The following is a 12,895-nucleotide window of genomic DNA, read 5'->3' as shown; positions in this document are numbered from 1 at the left end:
TTAGATGGACTGGAAAGGGGAAAGGTGAAATGCTGTGCAAACTTAAAGTAGAAGGGCCAGGAAGACCTAGGCAGAGAAATATGAGGCTTAGTGCCAGTGAAGGGCCAGCCAGTCAGCTTGGGGTTGGAGAGTGTGGCTGTGAAGGGAGAAGTTGTGGCTCAGGCCTAGTTCTCACCTTTTCTGGCTCCAATCCCAGACCAGGTGCCTTTCTCCGTGAGCGTGTCCCAGCTGCGGGCCTTGGATGGAGGGAACAAGCACTTCCTGAGAAATCAGCCTCTGACTTTTGCCCTCCAGCTCCATGACCCTAGTGGCTATCTGGCTGAAGCTGACCTCTCCTACACCTGGGACTTTGGAGACGGTAGTGGAACCCTGATCTCTCGGGCACTTGTGGTCACTCATACTTATTTGGAGCCTGGCCCAGTCACTGCCCAGGTGGTCCTGCAGGCTGCCATTCCTCTCACCTCCTGTGGCTCCTCCCCAGTTCCAGGCACCACAGATGGGCACAGGCCAACTGCAGAGGCCCCTGACACCACAGCTGGCCGAGTGCCTACTACAGAAGTCGTGGGTACTACACCTGGTCAGGTGCCAACTGCAGAGCCCTCTGGAACCACATCTGTGCAGGTGCCAACCACTGAAGTCATAAGCACTACACCTGTGCAGATGCCAACTGCAGACAGCACAGGTACGACACCTGAGAAGGTGCCAGTTTCAGAGGTCATGGGTACCACACTGGCAGAGATGTCAACTCCAGAGGCTATAGGTATGACACCTGCAGAGGTGTCAACTGTAGTGCCTTCTGGAACCACAGCTGCACAGGTAACAACTACAGAGTGGGTGGAGACCACAGCTGGAGAGCTACCTACCCCTGAGCCTGAGGGTCCAGATACCAGCTCAATCATGTCTACGGAAAGTATTACAGGTAAGAGGACCAGTGCGAGTGAGGTTCATGGAGGTGGGGTACCCTACTCTACTCTGTAAGTCTTACCCAGGACTCAGACATTACCCAATGCTTTGCTTAGCACTATTCTCCCCTCAGAGCTCTCACTGGCCTGGCTATAAAGCACTCCAGTCTCTATTAATGACACGGAATAGATCTGGAGTTCAGGAAACCAAGGTCTTCCCCTAGGCCATGAGAGAAGAGCTTGTTGCTTTCTCTACTGCTGAGAATGGTTGGCAAGACCAGGGAACAGACTGTGATCATTTACATAATATTTATAGCTCATTTTCTGTTCAAGCATAATTGCACGGAAATCCTTCCCAGATTCCGAGATCCTGATCCTTCCATTTCCCAACCCTGGATTCCCATCCCAAAGCAAAAAAGGGAGGAATGAAATAGTGATGCTTGAATGAGTTAACACATGTTGAATGTCTAGCCTAGGACCTGGCATAGTGTGAGATGTGATAAACATTTGAGAATTTTTTAAAACTCCAGTGCCACCCCAACTGTGATTCTGGAGGAGTCATTTTCTTCTTCTAGGCTTCAGTTTCCTTATCTATAGAATAAAGTTTCCTAGGTCTTATCTGATTCCAAGCCAGTGACTCCAGAATCCAGTAACTCTGGTTCAACCTGAAAAAATGACTGCTTGGCCTCTGCCTCCAGATGAGTCATCTGTCTTTTGATCTTGCCTCCTCAATCCTCTCCTGCCAGGTTCCCTGGGACCCCTGCTGGATGCTACAGCCACCTTACGGCTGGTGAAGAGACAAGTCCCCCTGGACTGTGTTCTGTATCGATATGGTTCCTTTTCCGTCACCCTGGACATCGTCCGTGAGTCCTGCCTACTTTGGGGGCTGATGGAGGCAGCTGTGTGCTGCCTAGGGCTGGTCAGTGGAAGCACACCTTGGGAGGAATTACTCACCTACATAGGAAGAATACCCAAATGCCAGAGTCCTCATTTGAAAGCACAGGGATGAGATTGGTGGAGCAGCCCTGGGGCTTTCCTGTCTATGGGCTTTTGGGGAGGCCAGGTAGAGGAATCCTAACTTGATAATCTTGCAACTCTGCAGAGGGTATTGAAAGTGCCGAGATCCTGCAGGTTGTGCCATCCAGTGAGGGAGATGCATTTGAGCTGACTGTGTCCTGCCAAGGCGGGTGAGTGTCCCACTAGTGTGCTGATAACTCTTGGGTTGACTGTTTCTCTGCTCTCTGGCATTTAGTGTCCTGTCCTAGATCCCCTTATATATTGTGACACCTCTTCCAGGCTGCCCACGGAAGCCTGCATGGAGATCTCATCACCAGGGTGCCAGCCCCCTGCCCAGCAGCTGTGCCAGCCTGTGCCACCCAGCCCAGCCTGCCAGCTGGTTCTGTACCAGATACTGAAGGGTGGCTTGGGGACATACTGCCTCAATGTGTCTCTGGCTGATGCCAACAGCCTGGCAGTGGTCAGCACCCAGCTTATCCTGCCTGGTAGGTCCTTGGACAAGAGCTAAGATGACGAAGGGAGTGGATAGAGGGTAGCTGGCAAGGAGCCGACACTGAGTGAAGCAATGCCTGGGATTCTTCTCACAGGTCAAGAAGCAGGCCTTGGGCAGGCTCCCCTGTTCGTGGGTATCTTGCTGGTGTTGATGGCTGTGGTCCTTGCATCTCTGATATATAGGTAAGAGCCTTATCACATAGCTCAGACCCCCTTATCCCTTGTTATCACTACTCACTCTTCCTCAAGGGGAGAAGAAACCACCTCTCCCTTTAAGGAAGCATGGTGTCCAGGAAAGAGCCCAGTCTTGTACGTTAGCCAGACTTGGGCTGCAGTCTTGTTTGTGGGACCTGGGGGAAGTAGCTTAACCTGTCTAAGCATTTGAAAAGTAGGTAAACTAATACTTGCCCTGTGGAGCTGCTGTAAAGATTAGAAATAATGAGTAAAGCACCTGCCTCTGAAGCAAGAGCGCAATAATTGTTATTCATGACTGTTGTTAATAATATGAAGAGTGGAGGCACTTTGGGTAAACTGAGTTTTCTTTTTCCTTTGTTTTTTGAGATGGAGTTTCACTCTTTTTGCCCAGGCTGGAATATAGTGGCATAATCTCGGCTCACTGTAACCTCCACCTTCCAGTTTCAAGCGATTCTCCTGCTTCAGCCTCCCGAGTAGCTGGGATTTCAGGCACCCGCCACCAAACCCGGCTAATTTTTGTATTTTTAGTAGAGACAGTGTTTCACCATGTTGGCCAGGCTGGCCTCAAACTCCTGACCTCGTGATTTGCCTGCCTTGCACTGTCCCTCCCAAAGTGCTGGGATTACAGGTGTGAGCCACCGTGCCCAGCCTGGAGTAAACTGAGTTTTTTACCTGCAAGAAGGGCAGATTCCCCAGGCCTGGGGTGGCATGATCCTCAGGCAGGGAAGCTTACGGGCTGAGAGAGGAATGGACAGAGGTTACCACAGAAATAAGAGAGGGTAAACCCTGGAGTTGAGGAGAAGGGGAGGGAGCTAGGATCAAGGCTAAGCAGACTGGGGTATGGGTGTGTTCCCTTCTTTAGAGAAGCACACAGACAAGCTACTTTTGTCCATTGCTAACCAGTTTACCCCTTCTCCCAATATCAGGCGCAGACTTATGAAGCAAGCCTTCTCCATTTCCCAGCTGCCACATAGCAGCAATCACTGGCTGCGTCTACCCCGCATCTTCCGCTCTTGCCCCATTGGTGAGAACAGCCCACTCCTCAGTGGGCAGGAGGTCTGAGTACTCTCATATGATGCTGTGATTTTCCTGGGTTGACAGAAACACCTATATTTCCCCCAGTCTTTCCTGGGAGACTACTATTAACCGAAATAAATATTCAGAGCCTGATGCTGGTTTTTCGGTCGCTTCTTGGGAGAATCTATGTCATTTAAGGAGTGAAGGTATAAAAGAAGGATGTGTACCACTTACTTAGCAGATCCCAAAGGGGAAACACAAGTCATTTTATTCAGATGAGGCACTTTCAATGTATGTGTTTTGGGGTGTGTATGTGTGTGCACAGGGGGAACAGTGAGGTGGTGCAGGGTAATAAATACTGTCAGGGTGAAGGAACACTCCCCCGAGCTGGCAGGAGTGTGTGGCAGCAATGTACAGAGCCTCGGGAGTAGAGTCCAGGGATAGGGAGGTGGGTTCACGGCTGGCTTGGAGGCCAAGGGTGTCCCCTTTAGCTTAAGAAGCCAAAGAAATTGGTGGAGCGGGGGGGTGGGCCCATGAGCATGGGCATCTGGTTCTTGTGGGTGATCTTGATCTGGAAGGGAAGGGAGCACATTCAGAGGCAGGACCTGATGCTTTGGGGCTGGGCTTCAGAGATTTGGAGGGAAATCTGTGGGGTTTGGGTGGGTTGCTAGGTTCCTAGAGAGGCCACGATAGGGAAACCAGGGGCTGAGAAATCAAGGTTTAGAATGAATGATGTGCAGGGGAAGTTCAGGCATTAGAAGGGTGTAAAGAAGCTGTGGAATGGGGATTTAGGATCCATGGAGCCCAAGGGTTTAGTTTTTGGCTGGGATCGTCAATACTCACTGTACAGGGCGTCTGCATCCAGGGTTCTCCATCAATTTGCATGGGAAGGGTTTTTGTGGTGCTATGGGAGACCAAGGAACATTGGTGATTTCCTTACTAATCAAATACCAAAACTCTGCTTCTCAGGTTGACTTTGAGACCTTCTGTCACGGAGGGAGATCTAGTAAAGCTCCTCCCCACCATTCTCATGACCCTTCTGCTGCCCCAGCCCCACACCTTCCCTCAGGGACCCTAGTGGAGTCTTCCTTACTGGAAGGTGATCTCAGAGCACTTGGCCAGCCGACGTCCCGCATTCTTGAGCTTGGTATAGATTTGGCCCATCTCAATTGCACCCTCCAGCCCGACTACTTCCAGTCTCTTGTCACTTAGGTCTGGGGACGAAGTAGGGAGTTAAGTTTTACACAAATAGGGTATCCCCATAGGTAGTCACACTTTCCCTTGGTCCTGCCCGCTCAGCTCCCAAGGCTGTTCCTCTCACCTGGTACACAGGTTTTCAGGATATCGGGGTCGGTGATGACTTTAGCTGTAGCACCTAAGGCCTGGTTGATCCCATAGATATCCCCGTGGGGTTTCTTGGTATCACCCCAGAGGTTAGAGCCACCATGCATGCTAGGGATGTTTAGCACTGCGATGCCTTCTAGGGACAGGTTGCTCAGATCCAGCGGTTTCCCACATATCTGAGGGGAGGGGCACATTCCCAGTTAGGGAGGGTACAGATCCTTACCTCATGGCATAATCATAGATGTGATCACTCCCTCCACCAGATGACAAACTGGGGGAGGCAGGATTTGGAGATGTGCAAGGGATGAAAATCGGGACTAGTGTATCTTGAGGACTTGGAGAATTGGAGTAGGAGAGCTGGGAGGTCAAAGAAGTATAGGTTCAAGAATATGGGAAGTTCCTAAGGGTGCCATGGAGGGAGAAACTCGGCTATTAAGAAGCTGAAAAGGATGTAGGGTTGAATCTTATTACACACACCTCAACTGTCAAAGACTCCTCCAGCTTTTTGCATGTTGAGAAGATGGATTCAGATGTGGCAAATTCGAAGTACCATAGCTTGTTCTTCATTCTGTGTCAGCCCCAACACAAGGCCCAGTAGGGAGGGACAGGTTACACAGTGCTGGTGGGGGTGGTAAGTGACAGGGAAGGGCATCAACCGCCTAACTTTAGTCCCATGGGGAACAAGGGTAGCTTTGGTTGGGGGATCTCCTAGAGGTGCCACTGCTCTTCTAAGCAATCTGAGTCAAACTTGATCACAACCTGGCTCCTGACACTGTATGCCCACACCCTCCTCTCCTTTCCCTCACCTGCTGTTGAACTTCTCAGGATATTTCTCTCGCATGATATGGAATCGATGAGCAATAGAGGCATCCTGGAGAGTTCAGGACATGAAGGTCAGTATAGAGCTCGCTATCTCCCTCCCCGTCTCCCCTCTCTCCCAAGTCCCCATGTTGCTCCCCATAGCATGTCCCAAGATCTTCTCTTGCAACTCACACCACTGTACTGCACTCCCGATTTCCCTGTGTCACAGGTCACTTAACCTCCCCCCTCCCTTTCTGCTCTCCTCCAGCCTCTGACTACTTGGTCCCCGCTTTCTTCCTTCTCCCCAAGCCCCATTCCACTGACCACACCAATGGAGAAGTAGTTATTGATGATTTGAAAGGGGACGGGGTCACTCTTTTCTTCAGTTTGTTGAGGTATCACCTCCACGGACCATCGATCCATATGTACCACTTTACTCATCTCTAAATCCTTGAGGATCTTTGTCAGATTCTGTCCTTCATATCCTAGGAGTGGAGAAGACAGGTTAGCACTGAGCTCTGGGTCCCAGAGAGGCCTCTTCTTAGCTCCCAGCACCACAAATTCCCAGCCTTCTGCCCTGTTTCTGCCGAGCCTCCCAGCCCTAGCCAGGGACAGGGCAGAGTACATGGTCACAGCTCCTATGGACCTTTCCTCTATACTGTGTGGAGGGTGAATGTTTCCAGTGTGTGTGGATATGCAAAGATGGCACCAACAGTCATCTGGAAGGTTGGAGAGAATAGCCAGGGGAATGCTGAAAAAGATGGGTGACAAATAGGGATAATCCTCTCTCACCCTCGACCCCTGATGCTTTCACTCCCCATTCAGACAGACCACAGTATAAAGCAACCATATGTAAACAGCGTTATACAGGCAGAGTGAATGGAATAAAAGGTTCAATAGTAAAGAATAGAGAGCCCCCAAATAGACTCAAGTATATATGGAAATTTAGTATGTGATGTCATTTCAAATAAATGGGGAAAAGATAGATTATTCAATAAATGGTGCTGGGAAAAGGGAGGAGCGGAATGAAAAACTACCTACTGAGTTCTATGCTCTCTACCTGCACGACGTGACCATCCATACCCCAAACCTCCCAAAGTGCTGCGATTATAGGCCACCTGCGCCCTGCCAGAATTTGTACTAGAAGAAAACATTAGTAAATGTTTTTATAATCTTTGAATGGATACAACACTAGAAGCCCAAAAGAAAAAGATAGATAAATATAATTATGTTAAAATTTAAAACTAGACGGACATGGTAGTGCCTATAATCCCAGCTACATGGCAAGAAGATTGCTCGAACCCAGGAGTTCGAGACCAGCCTGGTCAACATAGTGAGACCCCATCTCAGAAAACAAACAAGGCCAGGCACAGTGGCTCACTCCTGTAGCCCCAGCACTTTGGGAGGCTGAGGCGGGTGATCACTTGAGGCCAGGAGTTCGAGACCAGCCTGGACAACATGGGAAAACCTCATCTCTACAAAAATATAAAAATTAGCCAGGTGTTGGTGGCTCATGCCTGTAATCCCAGCACTTTGGGAGGCCGAGGCGGGCGGATCACGAGGTCAGGAGATCAAGACCATCCTGGCTAACATGATGAAACTTTATCTCTACTAAAAATACAAAAAATTAGCCGGGTGTGATGGCAAGTGCCTGTAGTCCCAGCTACTCGGGAGGTTGAGGCAGGAGAACGGCGTGAACCCAGGAGGCAGAGCTTGCAGTGAGCCGAGATCGCACCACTGCACTCCAGCCTGGGTGACAGAACGAGACTTCATCTCAAAAAAAATAAAAATAAAAATAAATAAATAATTAGCCAGATGTAGGCTGGGCATGACGACTCATGCCTATAATCCCAGCATTTTGGGAGGCTGAGGCAGGCAGATCACGAGGTCAGGAGTTTCAGACCAGCCTGGCCAACATGGTGAAACCCCAACTCTACTAAAAATACAAAAATTAGCTGGGTGTGGTGGCAGACACCTGTAATCCCAGCTACTTGGGAGGCTGAGGCAGGAGAATCACTTGAACCCAGGAGGCGGAGGTTGCAGCGAGCCAAGATCACGCCACTGCACTCCAGCCTCCGCAACAAGAGTGAAACGCTCTCAAAAAAAAAAAAAATTAGCCAGGTGTGGTGGCATGTGACTGTAGTCCTGGCTACTCTGAGGTGGGAGGATTGCATGAGCCTAGGAGTTTGAGGTTGTGGTGAGCTGTGATCTCACCACTGTACTCCAGCATGGGCAGCAGAGCAAGACTATCTCAAAATAAAGAAACAAAAAACAAAAAAGGAAAAATGGGCAAATAATACAAACAAGTCTATAATAGAAGAAAAAATACAAATGGCCAATATGCATAGGAAAGGTGCTCAGTATTACTAACAATTTCAAGAACCATAATTAAAACAATTAGCTAACTTTTGTTGCCTATCAGGTTGGCAAAGTATAAGGAGATTCAGAAAACCAAGCGCTAATGAGTTTATGAATAAATTGGCATTCTCATTTGCTGTTAGCTATGGCATGACTTGATAACTCATTTTTGGAAAGCATTTTGGCAATTTTTATCAAAATGTTATTGGATTTTATCAAAACATAATTTTCGCTGGGTGCAATGGCTCACGCCTGTAATCCCAGCACTGTGGGAGGCCGAGGTGGGCAGATCACCTAAGGTCAGGAGTTCGAGATCAGCCTGGCCAACATGGTGAAACCCTGTCTCTACTAAAAATACAAAAGTTAGCTGGGCATGGTGTTGGGTGCCTGTAATCCCAGCTACTCAGAAGGCTGAGGCAGGCAGAATCGCTTGAACCTGGGAGGCAGACATTGCAGTGAGCTGAGATTGCACCACTGTACTCCAGCCTGGGTAACAGAGTGAGACTCCGTTTCAAAAAAAAAAAAAAAGTTGTGTGTTTATACATATGTGTGTATGTGTGTGTGTGTGTGTGTGCACGCATGCATGTAAAAACAGAAAAAAGTGTAAATAGGAAACAGTGTTTATCTCTGAGGAGGTACATGGAATTTTGTGAAGAGTCTTTAAATCTTTACGGTGACAACATACTGATTATTTATGTCAGTTTTTTTTTTTGAGATGGAGTCCAGCTCTGTTGCATAGGCTGGAGTGCAGTGGCATGATCTCGGCTCACTGCAACCTCCGCCTCTCTGGTTCCAGCTATGCTCTTGCTCAGCCTCCCGAGTAGCTGGGATTGCAGGCGCCCGCCACCACACCCGGCTAATTTTTTGTGTTTTTAGTAGAGATGGGGTTTCACCGTGTTAGCCAGGATGGTCTCGATTTCCTGACCTCGTGACCCACCCACCTCGGCCTCTCAAAGTGCTGGGATTACAGGCATGAGCCACTGCGCCCAACCTATTTGTGTAATTTTTTTTTTTTTCTGAGACAGGATCTTGCTCTCTTGCCCAAGCTGGAGTGCACTGGCTCACTGCAGCCTCAACCTGCCAGGCTCAAGCTATCCTCCTGCCTCTGGCTCCTGAGTATCTGGAACCACAAGCTTGTGCCACCATGCCTGGGTAATTATTTTATTTTTCATAAAGATGAGGTCTCACTATGGAGCCCAGGATGGTCTGAAACTCCTGGGCTCAAGTGATCCTCCAGCCTTGGCCTCCCAAAGTGCTGGGATTACAGGTGTGAGCCACCGTGTTCGGCTATTTGAATAGTTTTTTAAAAAGAAAATACCGTTTTTTTTTTTTTTTCCCCAAGATGGAGTCTAGGTTTGTCACCCAGGCTGGAGTGCAGCGGCATGATCTCAGCTCATTGCAACCTCCATGTTTCTCCTGCCTCAGCCTCCTGAGTAGCTGGGATTACAGGTGCCTGCCACCACACCCAGCTAATTTTTGTATTTTTAGTAGAGATGACATTTCACCATGTTGGCCAGGCTGGTCTTGAAGTCCTGACCTCATGATCCACCCACCTTGGCCTCCCAAAGTGCTGGGATTACAGGTGTGAGCCACCATGTCTGGCGTGAACATTTTACTATTAATAGTTATTTTCAGGCTGGACGCGGTGGCTCACGCTTGTAATCCCAGCACTTTGGGAGGCTGAGGCAGGTGGATCACGAAGTCAAGAGATTGAGACCATCCTGGCTAACATGGCGAAACCCCATCTCTACTAAAACTACAAAAAAATTAGCCGGGCATGGCGGCTGGCGCCTGTAGTCCCAGTTACTCGGGAGGCTGAGGCAGGAGAATGGCGTGAACCCAGGAGGCGGAGCTTGCAGTGAGCCGAGATCGTGCCACTGCACTCCAGCCTGGGCAACAGAGCAAACCCCTCCCTGTGCCTAAAAAACATAAACATATATATATATATATATATATATACACACACATATATATATAATTTTCGGCTGAGTGTGGTGGCTCACACTTGTAATCCCAGGACTTTGGGAGGCCGAAGCAGGAGGATCACCTGAAGTCAAAGTTCGAGATCAGCCTGACCAACATGGTGAAACCTCATCTCTACTGAAAATACAAAAAATTAGCCAGGTATGGTAGCGCATGCCTTTAGTCTCAGCTACTGGGGAGGCTGAGGCACAAGAATCGCTTGAATCGGGAGGTAGAGGTTGCAGTGAGCCAAGATTGTGCTATTGCACTCTAGCCTGGGCAACAAGAGTGGAACTCGGTCTCAAAAAAATAAATAAAATAAAATAAAAATGTTCATATTCTCCGAGTCAGCAATTCTACTTCTAGAAATCTCTCCTAGAGAAATGTTCATATCTGTGCGCAAAGATAGATGTATGAGTGTTCACTGCACCGTGGTTTGTAAGATTAAAAAACTGAATGCTACCCTAATGTCCACCAATAGGGAACTGTTTATAAATGATTACACATTCACACAATGGAACACTATTCAGTCCTAAAATGGATGAAGCAAACCTGACTGTATAGAAATATAATGATAACCGGCCGGGCGCGGTGGCTCAAGCCTGTAATCCCAGCACTTTGGGAGGCCGAGACGGGCGGATCATGAGGTCAGGAGATCGAGACCATCCTGGCTAACACGGTGAAACCCCGTCTCTACTAAAAAATACAAAAAACTAGCCAGGCGTGGTGGCGGGCGCCTGTAGTCCCAGCTACTCAGGAGGCTGAGGCAGGAGAATGCTGTGAACCCGGGAGGCAGAGCTTGCAGTGAGCTGAGATCCGGCCACTGCACTCCAGTCTGGGCGACAGAGCGAGACTCCGTCTCAAAAAAAAAAAAAAAAAAAAAAAAGAAATATAATGATAACCAATATGAACTGTTAAGTAGAAAAAGAAGAAAAACATTTATAAAATGATCTCATTGTTTAAATATATGTTAGTTTGTGTCTAGGAAGTAAAACATGGAGGAACAGACCCCAAAACTGTAGGGCATAGATTATAGGGAGCTTTCACTTTCTTGGCACATATATATGAAATGTTTGAGCTATTTTTCACCACCAGCGTGTATTATAATTGTAGTCAGGGGAGAGAAAAGGTTTTATTTTTTTTTTTTTTTTTTTTTTTTTTTTTTTTTTTTTTTTTTTTTTTTGAGACGGAGTCTTGCTCTGTCGCCCGAGCTGGAGTGCAGTGGCCAGATCTCAGCTCACTGCAAGCTCCGCCTCCCGGGTTTACGCCATTCTCCTGCCTCAGCCTCCGGAGTAGCTGGGACTACAGGCGCCCGCCACCTCGCCCGGCTAGTTTTTTGTATTTTTAGTAGAGACGGGGTTTCACCGTGTTAGCCAGGATGGTCTCGATCTCCTGACCTTGTGATCCGCCCGTCTCGGCCTCCCAAAGTGCTGGGATTACAGGCTTGAGCCACCGCGCCCGGCGAGAAAAGGTTTTAAAAATGTCTCCATAGGCCAGGCGCAGTGGCTCACACCTGTAATCCCAGCACTTTGGGAGGCTGTGGGAGGCTGAGGCAGGCGGTTCACTTGAGGTCAGGAGTTCGAGACCAGCAATGGGCAACACAGTAAAACCTGTCTCTACTAAAAATACAAAAATTAGCAGGCGTGTTGGCACAGGCTTGTAATCCCAGCTACCTGGGAGGCTGAGACATGAGAATCGCTTGAACCAGGGAGGCCAAGGTTGCAATGAGCCAAGATTGTGCCATTGCACTCCAGCCTGGGCAACAGAGGGAGACTGTGTCTAAAAACAAACAAACAAAAAAACGAGGATTTTCAGATGGGAGATCATACTGGATTATCTGGGTGGTACCAGTGTAATCACAGGGGTCCTTATAAGTGAAAGAGGAAGGCAGGAGAAAAGAGTTGTAAAAGGAGATGTGACCATGGAAGCAGGGGTTGGAGTGATAAGACCACTCACTGGTTGGAAGGGGGACCTTGAGCCGAGGAATGCAGACAGCTTGTTGAAACTAGAAAAAGCAAAGGATTCTTCCCTAGAGCCTCTAGAAAAGAACTCAGCTCTGCTAACACCTTGATTTTAGCCTAGTGAGACCCATTTTGGACTTCTCTCATCCAGAACTGTAAGATAATAAATTTGTGTTGCTTTAAGCCACTGTTTGTGGTAATTGGTGACAGCAGCAATGGGACACTAATGCAGACTCTTTAATAACTCCTCTTCCTTTGCTCAACTGTTAAATAGGGTGTTTACCGGGATCTTGCTGTCCTTGTTCACCTTCTCTTACCTCTTTGCCTGGGTAATCGCAGCTACTCTAAGAATGTCAATTACCACCTAGGCGCAGATGACTCTTAAACACGTATCTCCTAAAATATTTGACTTCTCTCCTAAATTCCTGATACGTATTTTTAACCACCCACCATAACATCTCCACCTGCCCCAAACTGAATTTTTCTTCCTTAAACTGATCTTCCTCCTGTATTCCCTATCTTAATAAATCCACCCCCAGGCTGGGTGGGGTGGTTTATGCATATAATCCCAGCACTCTGGGAGGCAGAGGCAGGTGGATCACCTGAGGTCAGAAGTTCGAGACCAGCCTGGCCAGCATGGTGAAATCTCATCTCCACTTAAAATACAAAAATTAGCTGGATGTGGTGGTGGACGCCTGTAATCCCAGCTACTCGGGAGGCTGAGGCAGGAGAATCGTCGGAACTGGGAGGTGGAGATTGCAGTGAGCTGAGATTGTGCCACTGCACTCCAGTCTAGGCAAGAGAGCAAGACTCTGTCTCAAAAAAAAAAAAAAAAAAAAAAAAAGA

The 12,895-nt window shown here is 48.3% G+C and overlaps 2 protein-coding genes across 6 annotated transcripts in view; one reads left to right on the top strand and one right to left on the bottom strand.

The window, feature by feature from the left end:
- PMEL (premelanosome protein) overlaps positions 1-3,776 on the top strand; it is a 12,022-nt gene extending 8,246 nt beyond the window's left edge. The window contains exons 6-11 of one of the 2 annotated variants that reach the window (XM_023210838.2): positions 197-919; positions 1,649-1,765; positions 2,005-2,089; positions 2,199-2,404; positions 2,483-2,594; positions 3,533-3,776. In XM_023210838.2, coding sequence (XP_023066606.1) covers positions 197-919; positions 1,649-1,765; positions 2,005-2,089; positions 2,199-2,404; positions 2,483-2,594; positions 3,533-3,668 — 1,379 coding nt within the window. In that variant the 3' untranslated portion in view covers positions 3,669-3,776. The remainder of the gene's footprint in view (positions 1-196; positions 920-1,648; positions 1,766-2,004; positions 2,090-2,198; positions 2,405-2,482; positions 2,595-3,532) is intronic. The other variant, XM_023210837.1, reaches the window with a different exon arrangement.
- The window catches only part of DGKA (diacylglycerol kinase alpha), a 24,001-nt gene continuing 14,404 nt past the window's right edge, over positions 3,299-12,895 (bottom strand). For 3 of the 4 annotated variants that reach the window (XM_023210833.1, XM_023210834.1, XM_023210835.1), the window contains exons 18-24: positions 6,093-6,253; positions 5,774-5,838; positions 5,445-5,535; positions 4,945-5,143; positions 4,717-4,837; positions 4,467-4,527; positions 3,858-4,194 (exon numbers count right to left, since the gene is read on the bottom strand). In XM_023210833.1, the coding sequence (XP_023066601.1) occupies positions 4,111-4,194; positions 4,467-4,527; positions 4,717-4,837; positions 4,945-5,143; positions 5,445-5,535; positions 5,774-5,838; positions 6,093-6,253 (782 nt within the window). In that variant the 3' untranslated portion in view covers positions 3,858-4,110. Of the gene's footprint in view, positions 3,343-3,857; positions 4,195-4,466; positions 4,528-4,716; positions 4,838-4,944; positions 5,144-5,444; positions 5,536-5,773; positions 5,839-6,092; positions 6,254-12,895 lie in introns of those variants that run through there. The other variant, XM_031936316.1, reaches the window with a different exon arrangement.

Source organism: Piliocolobus tephrosceles, chromosome 10 (assembly GCF_002776525.5).
Source record: "Piliocolobus tephrosceles isolate RC106 chromosome 10, ASM277652v3, whole genome shotgun sequence".
Lineage (NCBI taxonomy): Eukaryota > Metazoa > Chordata > Mammalia > Primates > Cercopithecidae > Piliocolobus > Piliocolobus tephrosceles.
This window is presented reverse-complemented; position numbering and strand designations above follow the sequence as displayed.